Source organism: Plasmodium yoelii (assembly GCF_900002385.2).
Source record: "Plasmodium yoelii strain 17X genome assembly, chromosome: 1".
In the NCBI taxonomy this organism is placed as follows: Eukaryota; Apicomplexa; class Aconoidasida; order Haemosporida; family Plasmodiidae; genus Plasmodium; species Plasmodium yoelii.
The window spans coordinates 551,686-571,805 of record NC_036173.2 but is presented as its reverse complement, the minus strand read 5'-3'; the positions used below and the strand labels follow the sequence as shown (position 1 = coordinate 571,805).

The following is a 20,120-nucleotide window of genomic DNA, read 5'->3' as shown; positions in this document are numbered from 1 at the left end:
TAACTATTATTATTATTATTATTATCATGGAAACATCAATAATTGAGTAATAAACTTATTTATTGTATTTCTTGTTTTGTTGTGTAATTGTTTTATGTATTTATTAGTATGCTGTTTTAATTTTTGTATTTTTTTTGTATTTTTTTTGTACTTTTTTTGTATTTTTTTTTAATTTTTTCTGTATCATTAGTCGATCATTATTTATTATTTTGCACTTTTGTAATTTATTCATTTTTTTTATTCATTTATTAAAACTAGTAAAACGAGACGATAAAACAATTATTGTCTTTACAACAATTCGCAATTTAGATTTTACTATACTGTCAAAGTATGCTTAATTTTTTTCCTTTTTATTCGTTTGCATTTGTTTGTATTTCCATTTTTTCCATTTTTTCCATTTCCAACCTTTTCAACCTTTTCTATATATCGCCCTGTTTGGAGATAGTGGGACTGTAGTATATGCCAATTGTGGCGGTTTTATAATTAACTTAAAATAAAAGACAAAAAATATTACCGAATAATATAAATTGATATGGGTTCTGAATCCATACATCTGTATGTTACACATTTATATACAGTTTATGCACACATCTTAGGATAGTTAAATATATTTTAAAATGTGCAATTATATCAATAGATTCGATATTATCTTGTTAAAATAAAAATTTTTATGTATAATTGAAAACAAGTGTTTGTATAAAAAAAAAAAAAAAAAATTGAACATATATGTGTGTACATTTTTTTTGTTGCAAAGATTTAGTATATATTATTTGATTCGATTTATTTATTTTATATGAATGTATCTATGTAATTTTTTTTTGTGTATTTTAAAATGTTGCTCGATTTATCTAGATGTAAACTAAAAAGTTTAGAAGATAGTGATGTGATCCTTGAAAAATTGATAGAACTAAATTGTGATTATACAAGTATAACATATTTAGATGTTTCATATAATAATATAAAATCTATTAAAGGGTTAAGACATTTTGAAAATTTAAAAATATTAAATATATCGAATAATGAATTAACTTCATTAGATGGAGATTATATTCCTTGTTCAACTGAGAAGATAATTTGTGATAATAATAATCTTAGTGACATTTATTTTAAGGGTATAACAAATGAAAGAGAAGAATCCGAAGCCGAAACCGAAACTGAATCAGAACCCAAATATGAAACTGATGAAGAAACGGGTTCAGATGATAATAGAAAAAATAATTGTATAAATAAAATATATAGTTATAAAAATGATAATAATATTTCTTCAAATTATTCAAATGATTTAAAAAGTTATAATATGCATGATAAATATAATAATAGTTTTTTTTATGATAAAATATATTACACAAATAATAATTTCCCATTAAGTAATTTAAAATATTTAGATGTAAGCTACAATAATATTAAAAGGTTAGCAACATTTGAAAAATATTTACATATCTTAAATAAAAGAAATAAATTAAATAATTCTAATGAAACAAACATATCAAAGAGTCTCAAATCTGAAAGTTTAGAAAGTGATGCAGATGATGTACATATAAATAATTTTATTTCGAGTAAAACTGAAAAAGATGTTATGATTCTATTTTTTAACTCTTTAGAAACTCTGCATCTAAGAGGAAATAAATTAACTAATTTAAAAGGATTAAGTGTTTTAAAAAATTTAAAAGTTTTAGATCTTAGATCAAATTTAATTAGCCATCCAGTACAACTCTTTTATATTCTGGATAATAAAAATTGGCTAAAAAAATATCATGATAAAAAAAATAAAAATAAAAATAAAAATACTTATTATTCTTATTTTTCACATATATTAAAAAAATATAAAAATATAAATTTACAAAATATATCCTTGCTAGGCAATAACAAAATATTCAAACCTAAACGATTGCTTGCATCTGTATTTAACGTATTAAAAAATGTTAATAGAAAAAAAGAACTTATAACTGATTTTTCTGACCGTGTTTCGATAAATGAAAATAATGATATTCTTGAACGTGAGTTTTGTGATGCAGATGATGAGGAAGAAGATGATTCAGATCCTTCTTATGATATAGATTCAGACATGGGTTCAGAAGCAGATGTAGAAGTCGAGGAAAATTCAAACTTAATAGAAAACAATACATATATTTCTAAAAATAAACATGATAATTTTGTAAAAAAAAGTAACGAAATAAATATTCTTAATGACATTGAACAAATTACATCTAAACCAAAGGATTTGATTGAATTAAATGATTCTGGGTTCTATGATAAAAATATAAATAAAAATGAAAGTGATTATGCTGAGAGTACCCAAGGGGAAAGAAATGAGGATAGAGATATTCCAACTTCTTTAAGTCGAAAGGAGATAGATGTAGAATCAAGTGATACTGAGGAGGGTACACATGGACAAGTAGAAAGTGTGGTGGATTCTCAAAGCGAATCAGAAAATGAAAAAGAAGATGGTGTAAGTGATATAGAGCATGAATCTGCAAGCGAAGAGGAAATCGAACCAAGAAAAGTAAAACATAATGAGATAGATGCAGGCACCATAAAGAATCAAAGTGATAGTGAAATTGAAAGTGAAGAGGAGGAAATAGCTCAAAGCGAGATAGATGTAGAATCCATAAAGAATCAACATGATGCTGAGAGTGAAAGTGAAAGTGAAGAAGAGGAAATAGCTCAAAGCGAGATAGATGTAGAATCCATAAAGAATCAAAATGATACTGAAAGTGAAAGTGAAATTGAAGAAGATGAAGAAATAACTAGAACCAAGGTGGATGTAGGTAGCATAAAGAATCAAAGTGATAATGAAATTGAAAGTGAAGAGGAGGAAATGGCTAGGAGCGAGATAGATGTAGAATCCATAAAGAATCAACATGATGCTGAGAGTGAAAGTGAAAGTGAAGAAGAGGAAATAGCTCAAAGCGAGATAGATGTAGATAGCATAGAGAATCAAAGTGATAGTGAAATTGAAGAAGAAGAAGAAGAAATAACTAGAACCAAGGTAGATGTAAACACCATTAAGAATCAAAGTGATACTGAAAGTGAAGAAGAAGAAGGAATAATTAGAAGTGAAATAGATGCAGATAGCATAAAGAATCAAAGTGATAGTGAAATTGAAGAAGAGGAAGAAATAATTAGAACCAAGGTAGATGTAAACACCATTAAGAATCAAAGTGATAATGGAATTGAAGAGGAAATAGCTAGAAGCAAGATAAATGTAGGTAGTGTAAAGAATCAAAGTGATAGTGAAATTGAAAGTGAAGAGGGAGAAATAGATAGGAGCGAGATAGATATAGATAGCATAAAGAATCAAAATGATACTGAAAGTGAAAGTGAAAGTGAAAGTGAAGAGGAAATAGCTAGAAGCAAGATAAATGTAGAATCCATAAAGAATAAAAATGATGCTGAAAGTGAAAATGAAAGTGAAGAGGAAATAGCTAGAAGCAAGATAGATGTAGGCACCATAAAGAATCAAAATTATGCTGAAAGTGAAGAAGAAGAAGAAGAAGAAGAAGAAGAAATAGCTAGAAGTGAAATAGATGTAGGTAGTATAAAGAATCAAAGTGATGCTGAAAGTGAAGAAGAAGAAGAAGAAATAACTAGAACCAAGGTGGATGTAGGTAGCATAAAGAATCAAAGTGATAATGAAATTGAAAGTGAAGAGGAGGAAATGGCTAGGATCGAGATAGATGTAGAATCCATAAAGAATCAACATGATGCTGAGAGTGAAAGTGAAAATGAAAGTGAAGAAGAAATAGCTAGAAGCAAGATAGATACAGCCACCATAAAGAATCAAAATGATACTGAAAGTGAAAGTGAAAGTGAGGAAGAAGAAATAACTAGAAGTGAAATAAATGTAAGCAGCATAAAGAATCAAAATGATAGTGAAAGTGAAAATGAAGAAGAGGAAGAAATAGCTAGAAGCGAAGTAAATGTAGAATCCATAAAGAATCAAAATTATGCTGAAAGTGAAAGTGAAGAGAAGGAAATAGCTAGAAATGAAATAGATGTAAACAGCATTAAGAATCAAAGTGATAATGAAATTGAAAGTGAAGAGGAAAAAATAATTAGAACCAAGGTATATGTAAGTAGGATAAAGAGTCAAAGTTATTATGAAAGTGAAAGTGAAGAAGAGGAAGAAATAGCTAGAAGTGATATCGATGCAGCCACCATAAAGAATCAAAATTATGCTGAAAATGAAAGTGAAAATGAAAGTGAAAATGAAAGTGAAAGTGAAAATGAAAGTGAAAATGAAAGTGAAAATGAAAGTGAAAATGAAAGTGAAAATGAAAGTGAAGAAGAAGAAATAGCTAGAAGCAAGATAGATGTAGGCACCATAAAGAATCAAAATTATGCTGAAAGTGAAGAAGAAGGAATAACTAGAAATGAAATAGATGTAAACAGCATAAAGAATCAAAATGATAATGAAAGTGAAAATGAAGAAGAGGAAGAAATAGCTAGAAGCGAAGTAAATGTAGAATCCATAAAGAATCAACATGATGCTGAGAGTGATAATGAAATTGAAGAAGAGGAAATAGCTCAAAGCGAGATAGATGTAGATAGCATAGAGAATCAAAGTGATAGTGAAATTGAAGAAGAAGAAGAAGAAGAAATAACTAGAACCAAGGTAGATGTAAACACCATTAAGAATCAAAATGATACTGAAAGTGAAAATGAAAGTGAAGAGGAAGAAATAGATAGAAATGAAATAGATGTAGGTAGTATACAGAATCAAAGTGATGCTGAAAGTGAAGAAGAGGAAGAAATAGCTAGAAGTGATATCGATGCAGCCACCACAAAGAATCAAAATTATGCTGAAAGTGAAAATGAAAGTGAAGAAGAAGAAATAGATAAAAGTGAAATAGATGTAGGTAGTATACAGAATCAAAGTAATGCTGAAAGTGAGAAAGAAGAAATAACTAGAAGTGAAATAAATGTAAACAGCATAAAGAATCAAAATGATAGTGAAAGTGAAAATGAAGAAGAGGAAGAAATAGCTAGAAGCGAAGTAAATGTAGAATCCATAAAGAATCAAAATGATACTGAAAGTGAAAGTGAAGAAGAAGAAATAGCTAGATATGAAATAGCTGTAGGTAGTATAAAGAAGCAAAGTGATAATGAAATTGAAAGTGAAGAAGAAGAAGAAGGAATAACTAGAAATGAAATAGATGTAAGTAGTATAAAGAATCAAAGTGATGTTGAAAGTGAAAATGAAAGTGAAGAAAAAGGAATAACTAAAAGTGAAATAGATGTAAACAGCATTAAGAATCAAAGTTATTATGAAAGTGACGAGGAAAAAATAATTAGAACCAAGGTATATGTAAGTAGGATAAAGAATCAAAGTTATTATGAAAGTGAAGAGGAAGAAATAACTAGAAGCGAGGTAGATGTAAGTAGAATACAGAATCAAAGTGAAAGTGAAGAGGGAGAAATAGCTAGAAGTGATATAGATACAGCCACCATAAATAATCAAAATGATACTGAAAGTGAAGATGAAAGTGAAAATGAAAGTGAAAATGAAAGTGAGGAAGAAGAAATAACTAGAAGTGAAATAGCCGTAGGTAGTATAAAGAAGCAAAGTGATAATGAAATTGAAAGTGAAGAAGAAGAAATAACTAGAACCAAGATAAATGTAGAATCCATAAAGAATAAAAATGATGCTGAAAGTGAAGAAGAAGAAATAGCTAGAAGCGAGGTAAATGTAGAATCCATAAAGAATCAAAATGATACTGAAAGTGAAAGTGAAGAAGACGAAATAACTAGAACCAAGCTAGATGTAAACAGCATAAAGAATCAAAATGATACTGAAAGTGAAAGTAAAGAAGAGGAAGAAATAGCTAGAAGCGAAGTAAATGTAGATCCCATAAAGAATCAAAGTGATAATGAAATTGAAAGTGAAGAGGAAAAAATAATTAGAACCAAGGTATATGTAAGTAGAATAAAGAATCAAAGTTATTATGAAAGTGAAGAGGAAGAAATAACTAGAACCAAGATAGATGTAGATCCCATAAAGAATCAAAATTATGCTGAAAGCGAAAGTGAAGAAGAGGAAGAAATAACTAGAAGCGAGGTAAATGTAAGTAGAATACAGAATCAAAGTGAAAGTGAAGAGGGAGAAATAGCTAGAAGTGATATGGATGCAGCCACCATAAAGAATCAAAATGATACTGAAAGTGAAAATGAAAGTGAAGAAGAAGAAGTAGCTAAAAGTGAAATAGATGTAAGTAGTATAAAGAAGCAAAGTGATAATGAAATTGAAAGTGAAGAAGAAGAAGAAGAAGAAGGAATAACTAGAAATGAAGTAGATGTAAGTAGTATAAAGAATCAAAGTGATAGTGAAAATGAAAGTGAAGAAGAAGAAATAGCTAGAAGCGAGGTAAATGTAGAATCCATAAAGAATCAAAATGATACTGAAAGTGAAGAAGACGAAATAACTAGAAATGAAATAGATGTAAGTAGTATAAAGAATCAAAGTGAAAGTGAAAGTGAGGAAGAAGAAATAACTAGAAGTGAAATAGCCGTAGGTAGTATAAAGAAGCAAAGTGATAATGAAATTGAAGAAGAGGAAATAGCTAGAACCAAGATAAATGCAGAATCCATAAAGAATAAAAATGATGCTGAAAGTGAAGAAGAAGAAGAGGGAATAACTAGAAGTGAAATAGATGTAAACAACATAAAGAATCAAAATGATACTGAAAGTGAAGAAGAAGAGGAAATAGCTCAAAGCGAGATAGATGTAGGTAGTATAAAGAATCAAAGTGATGCTGAAAGTGAAGAAGAAGAAGAAATAACTAGAACCAAGGTAGATGTAAACACCATTAAAAATCAAAGTGATAATGAAATTGAAAGTGAAGAGGAAAAAATAATTAGAACCAAGGTATATGTAAATAGGATAAAGAATCAAAGTTATTATGAAAGTGAAAGTGAAGAAGAAATAACTAGAAGTGAAATAGATGTAAGTAGTATAAAGAATCAAAATGATACTGAAAGTGAAAATGAAAGTGAAAGTGAAAGTGAAAGTGAGGAAGAAGAAATAACTAGAAGTGAAATAGATGTAGGTAGTATAAAGAAGCAAAGTGATAATGAAAGTGAAGAAAAAGAAATAACTAGAACCAAGATAAATGTAGAATCCATAAAGAATAAAAATGATGCTGAAAGTGAAGAAGAAGAAGAAGGAATAACTAGAAATGAAATAGATGTAAGTAGTATAAAGAATCAAAATGATACTGAAAGTGAAAATGAAAGTGAAAGTGAAAGTGAGGAAGAAGAAATAGCTAGAAGTGAAATAGATGTAGGTAGTATAAAGAAGCAAAGTGATAATGAAAGTGAAGAAAAAGAAATAACTAGAACCAAGATAAATGTAGAATCCATAAAGAATAAAAATGATGCTGAAAGTGAAGAAGAAGAAGAAGAAGGAATAACTAGAAATGAAATAGATGTAAGTAGTATAAAGAATCAAAATGATACTGAAAGTGAAAATGAAAATGAAAGTGAAAGTGAGGAAGAAGAAATAACTAGAAGTGAAATAGATGTAGGTAGTATAAAGAATCAAAGTGATGCTGAAAGTGAAATAGATGTAAACAGCATAAAGAATCAAAATGATAGTGAAAGTGGAAATGAAGAGGAAGAAATAGATAGTATAAAAAATTATGGCGGTGATGGCGAAGATACAGAAAGTGAAGAAGAGGAAAAAGAAGAAAGCGAATCTGAAGATGTAGATGTAAATCTAGAAATGGAAAGAAAGGAAGGAATAAAAATAATTGACACAAAAGAAGGTGAACAAATGCATAAATCACAAATAGAATTAATGGATTTAGAAAAAGAAGAAATAGGTAGCGTTGAAAACAACAAATTAACTATTAAAGGAAAAGAACCAGAATATATAAATTCTCATGAAATTAGAAAAGAAGTATGTGCATCTAATAAAGAACCCAAAATGAATAGTGAAATAAAAGTAAGTAACTCAAATGATCAAAAAAAAACTTATAGAGATAATCAGAATAGTTTGTGTACCTTTGATTATAATAAACAAAAATATTTTCCAATATTAAAAGAAAAAATAAAAAAACTAAATAATAAAATAGATGAATATTCGATAAGAAAACAAGTCAAAAAAAATGACGAAAAAAATGAAGAGGAAAATGACGAAGAAAATGACGAAGAAAATGACGAAAAAAATGACGAAAAAAATGAAGGAGAAAAATCAAAAAATGTGATTTCTTTTTATAATAATTTAAAAAAAAATATGCTTAAAGAAAATTATCATAATAAAAACTGTGAAGAAAATGAATCCATAAAATCAAATAAACAAATAGCTAACTTGAGAAATGTAATTAAAAAAAAGAATCTATTAAATGGTTATAATTTTAGTGAAATAAAAATAGACAATGATAAAAAAGAAATATATAATAAAAATGATATTTCTTTGAAAAGAAAAAAAAATATATATAACAAAAATAACTATTATTGTAACTCTCATAAAAATGATTCTATTCCTATCCAAATTAATAAAAATAAAAATATAAATATAAAAATAAATTCTAACAACTTTGATAATAACATAGATAATATAATAAATAATAATAATAATAATAATAATGATTATAATAATAATGATTATAAAGATAATGATTATAAAGATAATAAATTGTATAATATAAAAAATGAAAAATATATCAACATTGAAGAACATGAAACAATTTGTTCTTTTTCTTCCATCTTAACAGATAAAAAAAACAACAAAATATTTAAAGAAACTAAAACTAATGATAAATATTCAGATATTTCAAATTTTGGAAATTATACATTTATAGGGAATGACATAATTAATAAAAACGCCACTTTTGAAAAAAATAACAACACTACAAATTATATTCACCAATCTGAAAAAGTTGGAAATGTTGAAAATGTTGAAAAAGTTGAAAATGTTGAAAAAGTTGGAAAAGTTGGAAATGTTGAAAAAGTTGAAAAAGTTGAAAAAGTTGGAAAAGTTGAAAAACCAGATTCAGACAAACATTTCGATATAATAGAAGGTATTATAAATAGAAAATGTTTAAATCATGGTTATTCAAAATATTTCGATACAGAAAATGGAAACATAAATGACAATGTTTGTGATAATAATAATAATAATCGTGCTAAACAAAATTTAAACTTGAATTTTAAATTTGAAAAGGGAAATAATAATGAATGTCTTGAATCGTTGAAAAAGAAAAACAACGATCCTAAATCAGATGTGTTAGAAAAAAAAGGGCCTCAAATAGATGCAGCATACTCTATGCACAATGGGAATCAAAATATAGTAGACAAACTCGAAAGTAAAAATGCATGCAAAAAAGGTGACAAAAAGTTGGGAAAAAATAAGGTGGAAAAAAATAAGGTGGAACAAAATAAGGTAGAACAAAATAAGGTGGAAAAAAATAAGATAGAAAAAAATAAGGTAGAAAAAAATAAGGTAGAACAAAATAAGGTGGAAAAAAATAAGGTAGAACAAAATAAGGTGGAACAAAATAAGGTGGAACAAAATAAGGTGGAACAAAATAAGGTAGAACAAAATAAGGTAGAACAAAATAAGATGGAACAAAATAAGATAGAAAAAAATAAGGTGGAAAAAAATAAGGTGGAAAAAAATAAGGTGGAAAAAAATAAGGTGGAACAAAATAAGGTAGAACAAAACAAGGTGGAACAAAATAAGATAGAAAAAAATAAGGTGGAAAAAAATAAGGTGGAACAAAATAAGGTAGAACAAAACAAGGTGGAACAAAATAAGATGGAACAAAATAAGATGGAAAAAAATAAGGTGGAACAAAATAAGGTAGAACAAAATAAGGTAGAACAAAATAAGATGGAACAAAATAAGATGGAAAAATTATGTAAAATTAAAAGTTTGGAAACTCATAATTTGCCATATAATAAATTGTTAAATGATATGTGCGTCTCAAAATCTAAACCATCTTCTGACTTGTTTGAAATAAGCGAAACGGACAAAATTAGTAAAGCGAGTGAAACATGTTTGAAGTTGGTTGAAATAAAACAATTGGAAAGTAAGATAAGTAAAGATTCTGTACATGATAATACAAAAATGTTAATGTGTAATAATAAAATAAATGATTATAATAGCAAAATTTGTGAAAATAGTAACAACCATAAATTAAATAAAAATTTAATATTATATATAAAAGAAACATATTTAAAATTGAAAAAAGAAAAGCAATACAATAATATGTTATTTAAAGAAAATAAAAAGCTTGAAAATAAAGTAAGATTATTAAATCAAAGTAAAAAAATATATAAGAAAAAAATTAAAAATTTGGAAAAAAATTGTGATGAACAAAATAAAATTACAAACAAATTTGAAAATATCATGAATAATTTTAATTTATTGAAAAACTCAAAAATGGAAATTCCTATGGATGATGTCAAAATGCAAAACGCATATATTGAGAACACAATAGGCCAATTATATGTAATTTTTTCTACGTTTTTAAAATTCTCTACATTTTTTCACTTTGTATATGTTTAGTCACGTGCTTATGTCTGTATTGGTTTGCCTTTTCTCAGAGCACATTCTTAGACACTTTAGGAGAAAACCACACGATAACAAAAAGGTAATAAAAAAAAAAAAAATAAAAAATAAAAAAATAAAAAATAAAAAAAAAAAATAAAAAATAAAAAAAAAAAATAAAAAAAAAAAAACTTGTTTACATATTTTATACAATTCAACCGATATATATATGTGTATATGTGTGTGTGTACTTTCTTAACTTTGTAGAATCGAAAATTTGGGTTCCGTATATGCAAAAAGGGAGAAAGGAATAGAATTACAACTGAATAATCAAATTAAGGTACATATAATAAAAACATAAATATTTACAAATATATGTACATAATAAATAGTATTGTTTTATTTTACGCATTATTTCTACGCATTATTCCTACGCATTATTTTTCTACTGTAACAGAATTTGAATTTGTTAAAAAAATATGAAGAAACGACACAAACAAAAAATGAATATTTCAAAGAGTTACAAAAAAAAGAAAAAGATATTATCAAGTAAGTATATGTACATGTACATATAAAATATAGATCGTATCTATGTTTATATTGTCATTATTTTATAATTGTGTTGTTATTATATTATATATATGTATGTTTGTTTGTATGCTTTCAATTTTCTTTAGCTTAAATAAAAATTTAGAAGACATAATGAAAAACACAAATGACATGAAACAAATGTTAGTAGAAAATGATGATAAATTAAAAAATTTGAAGATGGAATTATCTCAAAAAAATACAATAATTAAAGAATTGGAAGAAAAAAACAACAAACTGGTAAAAATAAATAAATATATATATATATATATAATACCTTTATCATTGTTTCTATATATATGTATTGACTAGCCAAAAAAATGCACACAATTATGTACTGTTTCAAATTAACATGACTTTTTTTATATACAAATTTAGATGGAAAATGAAAAAGTAATGCAAACCGAAAAAGAAAATTTATTGGAATTATTATATGGAAAAGGTAAAAATATTTAACACAATTTTTAAAATAATTATTAAAAAAAACTTGTTCGCTACTTGATCACATTAAAATGTACAACATTTTGCTATACTCGTTTTGTTTCATTTCGTTTTGTTTAGAGGAAAAATTGGCAACCGCTAAAGAATACAAAGACGAAATTAAAGAATTGCAACAAAAAATAAAAAACTATTTACATAAAAATGTTCACAAAGTACAAGATAAAATATATGAACAAATTTTAGATAAGTTATATGAAGAACAAATTAAAATACAATCATCTTTAGTAGAAAAAGATCAAGCTATAATTCAAAAAAATACAAAAATACAAAATCTTCAAATTCAATTACATTCATGGGCAAAAGAAGCATCTAAATGGGTATCAATTGCAGATAAGCACACAAAACTTATCACTAATCATAATACATTAAAGGTAATTAAAACTGTTTACATAATGCAAAGCTTGCATCTGCCATGTGACCCAACCTTTGCATCTGTCATGTGACCCAACCTTTGCATCTGTCATGTGACCCAACCTTTGCATCTGTCATGTGACCCAACCTGTGCATCTCTCATATAACCCAACCTTTGCATCTGCCATATAACCCAACCTTTGCATCTGCCATATAACCCAACCTTTGCATCTGCCATATAACCCAACCTTTGCATCTGCCATATAACCCAACCTTTGCATCTGCCATATAACCCAACCTTTGCATCTGCCATATAACCCAACCTTTGCATCTGCCATTTTTTTTTCAGAAAAATTATGAAGAACTAAAGTATAAATATATAATGGATTTGAAACATTTGCAAACAAACAAAAATGAAAAGATAAAAGAGCTTATAAGGAAATTTTCGTAAATTTGTATAATTTTGTAAAAAATAAACATAAAGCTGGCTCCATGTATTATGCCCCTTAACACTTTTGAAATAAATAAAAATGTTTTATTTTTAAGAACATTATTTTAATAGCACGTTAAAGAATAGTAAATAAGTGTAATTGGCATTTTATACATCTCATCTTTTTTATTTCATTTATTCCCTCGCTTATTCCTCTGCATATTCCTCTGCTTATTCCTTTGCTTATTTTCCCCCTTTTTGAAAACAAAATATATAAACACAAATTATAAATTTAAAATGAAACGAAAAATAAGTGATCAAACACTGTGTACCAACTAGGGGATGTAAAATGTTGTAATTTTTTTTTTAAGATGGAAAAAAAAACTTGATGTTTTACATTTGTAGAGAAATATATATTAAATAAGGATATAAAAATTAAAATTCGATTTCTTAAAATTTAATATATTTTTATATAAATAAAAAAAATTCATTCTATAATTTACCAGTGATATTAAATATTTTTATATATACATAATAAGATAAATAGGGAAAATATATTGAATATATTTTTATTAATACACACAAATTTGTTTACGATTTAAAATGTTCTTATTATTTTCAGCCATTTAATTAAATAGTAAAAACAAAACAAAATAAAATAAGTACCAAATTGGTTGTTTATTGTTACATAATTTTGTTAATATTTTTTTTTGTGCCTATAATAAAATATGTATATATATATAACTTTATATATATATATTTTTTTTTTTTTTTTTTAATATTAGTTATTTTTATAAATGCAAAGTCTCCTCCCCCCTCCCATTTTCCATTCATTTTACATGGTGGAAAAAAACGTGGTGTTTTTTTTGAATATTATGTAGAATGTGAATTTGGCCATATTTTTAATTTTATTTTTTTTTTATGATTGTATTATATCGAAATAGAACATAATGGTATTAGTTTTGTTAGCATGATAAAAATATGCAAATATTTTACTTTACATATTTAATACATACATGCATACTGCATACATATTCATTATTTAATAATTTACATTTTACCAAAAATATGACTATACATATGTACATACATTCCAAATAGAATTTCCTTTTTAAATTATACGTTACGGGTATTTAATTTTCAGCTATTTAATTTTCAGCATATTTAATTTTCGGCATATTAATTTTCAGCATATTTAATTTTCGGCATATTAATTTTCAGCATATTAATTTTCGGCATATTAATTTTCGGCATATTAATTTTCGGCATATTAATTTTCAACATATTAATTTTCAACATATTAAATTTCGCCATATTAATTTTCAACATATTTATAATTCGGCATATTTTAAATTAGAGAGTTAAAAAAAAATATATTAAATATAAGCATTAAGTGTTTATTTTTCATTTTTATTATAACTTTTTTTTTATTAATAATTTTACATTATTTTTATCGTTGCATATTTTGGCAATCTCAAACTTTGGCGTTTTGCTCGGAAATTACTCAACTCTAAAATAGCAAGCAGCAAAGTAGAACAGTATAAAATAAAAAAGTAGAAAAATATAGAAGCATAAAAATATAGAAGCATAAAAACATAGAAGCATAAAAATATAGAAGCATAGAAGCATAAAAATATAGAAGCATAGAAGCATAAAAATATAGAAGCATAGAAGCATAAAAATATAGAAGCATAGAAGTATCGTGTTTAAAATGAATCCAGTGCAAGCAGAAAATAATGCCGTAGAGGAACGAATAGTAAGTTTCGAGGAAGAAGTTGAAACGTTTTTAATTAATTTGCATGACTTTGTATATCATCGTAATGCTGAAGCTATAAAGAAATTGTTCGATACAGATTTTTACACAATATCTGATTTATATTTTAAAAACATTCGTTGGCCATCTATAAAATTAGTTGATTTGTTTTATAAACAAAAAAATAGATACCACAATTTAATTCACTCTTTATATGAAGAATTATATTATCGTCATGTATTTATAATAAATGATGTAACATTAGAAGATCGTAAAAATACATGGGAAAATTATAAATGTTTATTAAATTTTATATCAAGTATATGTACTGATAATGATGGAAATGATAATGTATTAGTTATGCCAAATGTATGGATTTATGATTTTTTATCAGAATATATTTATCAATTCCAATCTATGTGTCATTTTAAAATAGAATTATTAAATTTCCCAGAAGAAAATACAAAAGGAATCGAATTTGTTGTAAATAATCCAGATGTATTTGAAAGTAATATAGTATTAGAAGTATTACATAGTTTATTATTAAAAGGCGAGTTTACCACTTTACCTGAAGATGAAAAGATTACATATGTTAATAATATATTTAATATAAATAATGAAGAACTAACAAGTAAATATCAATTTTCTTATTTTTCATGTTGTATATTATTGAATGTATATGTATTATTAGGTGATTATTATAGTGCATTAAAAATAATATCAAATATACAATTAAATCATAAACAGTTATATTGGAAAGTAATATTATGTCATATTAATATATATTATAATATTGCATTTTGTTATATGATGTTAAAAAGATATAATGATAGTATAAAAATTTTATCTCAAATATTAATTTATTTATCAAAACAAAAAGCACATATATCGAACCAACAAAAATATCAACAATCTTTAATAAATAAATTAATAGATAAAATGTATTTAATTGCTATCATATGTCATTCTTTATGTAATACAAGATTAGATGAAACAATATTACAAAATATTAAAGAAAATTATTCTAGTAAATTCTATTCATTACAATCAGCTAATGAACAAGCATATACAGATTTATTTTATAGAGTTGCTCCAAAATTTATAGATCCTGTATCTAATATTAGTTTTCAATTATTAACTAATTTTGAAAATACTCAAAATCAACCATATAATTCAAATCCAACACTAAGGCAATTATCTATTTTTTTAAAAAATGTAACATATCAAAAAAAAACATACCATTTAATGTCTTATGTTAAATTATATCATAATATTCAAATTAATAAATTAGGAAATTTAATGAATTATCAAGAAGAAGATAATGATAATGTTTATTGTGATATTATGTGTGTTAAAAATTATAATAGACAATTAATTTGGAAAGAAGGACCTTTATATTCTGGAGAAATAACAACTTCTATTTTTGGAAACACTTTTGATTTTTATATTGATATAGATATTTTAAATATTAAAACAAGAGCACAACAAAAATTTTTTATAGATTATTTTATCCATCAAATTGGTATGTGTAAAAATCTTACAAACAATTTACATGGAAATAATTCTGGCCATCTTTATAAGATTAAATATGATAACTATAAAAGAAAAAATAAAGGAAAAAATAGAAACAAACATGCAAATCACCAAATTCCGGTTATGCAATAAATTCATGTTCAAAATGTTCCAAAATGGATTCTATTTTAATTACCACCTAATAAGATGCATTCACAAATATTTTGAACAAAATTGGAATAACTACCCTACCATTTATTCATATACTAAAATAAAATATATTTGTTGATACTTGTAAAAAATGCTGAAAATTATTATTGAATTGCTGTCACATTGTTGTGATAAAACAAAAATGGTCATAATATTTTCTAACTACATATATAAAATTCCTATACATTTTTAATAGCACTATGTGTATACATATTTCTGTAATTGGACCAAATGCTTACATTCTTTCACGTGTGTCAATATGCTTGTTTTATTATTCTCACAATTTTTACCTTTTTCACCATTTTTACCTTTTTCATCATTTTCACAATTTTCACCATTTTCATTTTTCTAAAAAATATGCAAAATAAATTTTGAAAACTAACGAAATGATTAATCTCCCAAATGTGCCATTATTTTATATACATTTTTTACAAATTTAAAACATTTTTATACTTTTCCATTTATTAATAATTTTTTCACAATTAAGTTGTATATATAATGTATGTATATATATATATATAATATTACATGTGTGTGTGCTTTGCTTTGGGGCACATTTTAAGGTACCAAAAAAATGAAATTGTAATTTTGGCTTTGTTCTAAAAGCATTTGCTTAATATTTGAACCATTACTCCAAGATTGTTCTTTAAAAAAAAAAAAAAAAAAAAAAAAAATAGCATACAGTGAAATAATCACTATATACTTATAATAAATATATTACATATAAATCGAAAAAGGAATAAAAAAATAATAATACATGTAAATATAATTTGGTTATTTTTGATGTTTTGATTTAATTAATTTACTATTTCAAAAAAATTGTAAAAAAATGGAATATCTTTCTCACCCTCCACCAGAACCTGATTTTTGGATTTATGTTGCTAGCTATTTAAGAAATGGATGGTTTCAGGTAAAATTAGACAAATAACATTTTTTTTCAGAATATGTATGTATATATGTATGTATGTATGTATATATGCATGCATAGCAATTCATTATTTTCACACGTATCATTTTTGTATTTTTTAATTAAAATAATGTTATAGTGGAGCTTTGTTGTTATTCCGTTCTTTTTGTTGGCATTTTATCTGAAATTCACAATGCGTAATAAAATAAAATAAACATTTTACTTTTCCTTCACAAATATTAGCAAAATTTATTAATTATAAAACATATCAATGAAACTATTACTTTATTTTTTTCACACTTTTTTTAGCTTCTTATGGGCAAGATGAAAAAAATAAATAACATTCCAAACTTAATGGTAGTTAAGGGAAATAATAAGTAAAATGTATAGAGTTAATTTTCAGAAAAATTAATGAATAATCTTTCATATTTATTTTTTCCATAATTAGATATATCATATAGATGTTTTTTTTATTATTATAAATTAAAAAAAAAAAAAAAAAAATGTATTATTCGACTAAATGTATACATATATCTACAAACACATATATTATGACAGATGCATTATTTCTCATCATGTGATCAATACATGCATATATACATATATGTATATGTATGTGCATATATATGCATACATTTAAACGGATTAATAAATAATTCATATTATATTACAAAAACATCAATGTGTTCACAAAAAAAATGAATATACTATTTTTTATTCAACTAGCCAAATATACATATATAAATATATTTATATATCAACATATGTATAACCAGCAAAATTATTTAACCACATTATACGTATAAATACGTGTACCGGAATATAAATTTGTTCGTTTTCAAAGAAAAATCATTAATCCAATTTAACCACAAAAAATCTTATATTAATAGTTATTTTATATCATTATAATTATTTCCAAGAATGACATTAATTTTCTTTATCATTTTTTATTAGCCATAGCTTTCTTTTGGCGAAATCTTGATATCTAAAATATGTCCAAAAATATAAAATAGTGAAACAAAAGTGTAAAAGAAAATAAATATTAAATTGTATGTATGTATGTATGTATGTATGCATGTATGTATATACACAAACCATTTAATATTAGATTTATTTATAATTACCACTGTAATGAAACGCTCTCTTAATTTTTCATTTTTAGCTGTGCAATTATCAGGGCCATAAGGATGTTTAATTCTAACCTCCCCATTTAAGACAAGAATATCTCTGTTATTCCATGTGCAATCTGGATGGCTATTTTTGAAGATATAAATAAGTGTGCATATATATATATATAATAATATTTTGTATAAAGATTTTTTTTTTAATATAAAAAATATAATTCATAATATTAATACATGTATAATGTAATGGTTGTCATAAATATTTATTACATTTTATGCAATTTTATTATTATCATCATTATTATCATTATTATTATTATTTTTTTTTTTTTATTTTTTTTTTTGTCTTACGTTTTCCATATAAAATCAAACAGCTCCTGAGCTTCATGTGTAACCCTAATACCAATCCTTGATTTTTTTTTTTCAAAATTTTCTATTGATTTTCTTTCAATTTTTTCAACAATAGCTTTATCAATTTTTGGTAATACTTCATATAAGGTTTTTAATTTTTGCTTTGTTTCTATATCTACAATAGTATGCATCCTAATTATGTAGAAATTTGCTGTACCATTTTTATTATCATCTTTTAATATAATAAAATTTAAACAGGTATCATAGCAATATAATTCTCCTTCAAATATATCCCCACTGGTTGTTTTTGTAGCTATTATATGACCAAAATATAACGATGGATCAATGTTGTTTTTAACCATAGTTCAATTTTATGAATTGTTCATGTATTTTTACTACAATTGTTCATGTATTTTTGCAATTGTTCATATAATTTTGCAATTGTTCATATATTTTTGCAATTTTTCATATATTTTTGCAATTTTTCATATATTTTTTGTTTTTTTTCTTTATTATCATTTGAATTTTAAAATATCAAATGGTAAAAACGGCATTTCAAAAATATCTCGCCTTAGTATATTATCGCAACGTATAAAATGTATAATGTATTATTTATATAGTATATATTATTACATACTAATGTAAATGTGCTGACTTAAACATTTATATTTTTTGATATTTAAAAAAAAAAAAAGTTATTAAAAGAAATTCAATATATACAAATATCTTGAAAAAAATAAAATATTGGTAAGATAAGTAATATAGGTTTAAATTAAATTACTTTTTTTTTGCGCGATGTGAATATTATTAGTATACTAAAGGGATGGAACATATGGCATAAAATGATTATATATTATGTTATATATACAGTTTATTAATTTAATATTTATAAATTATTTTTCCCATTTATCAACATGTATGTATATATATATATATATGATATCAATTTATTATTTTTTTTATTTAAATTGTAAAATAAAAAATATAATAAGGATTATATATGTAAAAACAACAGGAATATATATTAAGCCAAACATGCCTTTATTGTTACACAATTTTATTTACTATATGCGGATGTTAATAATAAAATATTGTAGGAAAATCAATATTCGCATTAATTCGCATTAATTCGTATTAATTAGTTTTTATATAATATATATTATTAAACGTTATAGTAAAATTCATAATTGTAAAGTTATGAAATGTATATTTATTTTGGGATGTGGTATATGCTTTAAATTTAAGAAAGCTAAATATGTAGCATTACAAATACATATAATAACTGGTTAATTTATTTTAGCTTCATTTTTTCTTATAATAAAAAAATAAAACAAGTATATAAAGGATAATGATTAAAAGAGAATATATATAACTCTTCATCCTTTAACATATTAACATATGTATAGTTGGTGGGACTGCTTTTCCTTAATATACAATACTTATAAATATCGCGATAAATCGATTTATTGTTTTGAATAAAACTTGTGGATCTTTATTAAATGAGATATATATACATATGGAATTATATAAAAATTTAAATAAATTAATATAATACTGTCTAACATTAATATTATAATGTGTATATATAGATTATGTTCTTTAAAAAAATTTATATATGTACTTATTTATTTGTACAAATTGTTCACAAAATAAAATATCTTCTTTTTTAACTACACTATAAAATACAACTAATAATAAACAATATTTTATTTATTTTTTAATATATATATATATATATATCCATAAGCTAATAACAAACATATAGAAGTCTATGTCACTTGATATAATTTTAAAGTATTATATACAAGCGTGTGCAATGTAAATAATTAAATGTACAATTTTGTACACATTCTTATAAAAAATAAAAGAATATATACCATTTTATGGAATAAAAATAATGA

General features: G+C 24.3%; 4 protein-coding genes across 4 annotated transcripts; 3 read left to right on the top strand and 1 right to left on the bottom strand.

Moving 5' to 3' along the window:
- Positions 1-832: 832 nt before the first annotated feature.
- PY17X_0112100 (leucine-rich repeat protein) lies at positions 833-12,383 on the top strand (the record flags this gene model as incomplete). The annotated part of the gene is made up of 8 exons (XM_022957848.1): positions 833-10,453; positions 10,549-10,595; positions 10,760-10,832; positions 10,950-11,041; positions 11,170-11,320; positions 11,459-11,522; positions 11,642-11,952; positions 12,282-12,383. The coding sequence occupies 8 exons, from the start codon at positions 833-835 to the stop codon at positions 12,381-12,383; spliced, it is 10,461 nt and encodes a 3,486-aa protein (XP_022811266.1).
- A 1,690-nt stretch (positions 12,384-14,073) lies between these two features.
- PY17X_0112000 (uncharacterized protein) lies at positions 14,074-15,780 on the top strand (the record flags this gene model as incomplete). The annotated part of the gene is made up of 1 exon (XM_722087.1): positions 14,074-15,780. The coding sequence occupies one exon, from the start codon at positions 14,074-14,076 to the stop codon at positions 15,778-15,780; it is 1,707 nt and encodes a 568-aa protein (XP_727180.1).
- Positions 15,781-16,666: 886 nt separating this feature from the next.
- PY17X_0111900 (conserved Plasmodium protein, unknown function) lies at positions 16,667-17,085 on the top strand (the record flags this gene model as incomplete). The annotated part of the gene is made up of 3 exons (XM_022957847.1): positions 16,667-16,747; positions 16,884-16,941; positions 17,054-17,085. The coding sequence occupies 3 exons, from the start codon at positions 16,667-16,669 to the stop codon at positions 17,083-17,085; spliced, it is 171 nt and encodes a 56-aa protein (XP_022811265.1).
- A 599-nt stretch (positions 17,086-17,684) lies between these two features.
- Positions 17,685-18,581, bottom strand: PY17X_0111800 (lsm12, putative; the record flags this gene model as incomplete). Its single annotated transcript, XM_022957846.1, has 3 exons — positions 17,685-17,729; positions 17,869-17,998; positions 18,220-18,581. 3 exons carry the CDS (start codon positions 18,579-18,581, stop codon positions 17,685-17,687), a joined length of 537 nt encoding a protein of 178 aa, XP_022811264.1.
- Positions 18,582-20,120: the final 1,539 nt, after the last annotated feature.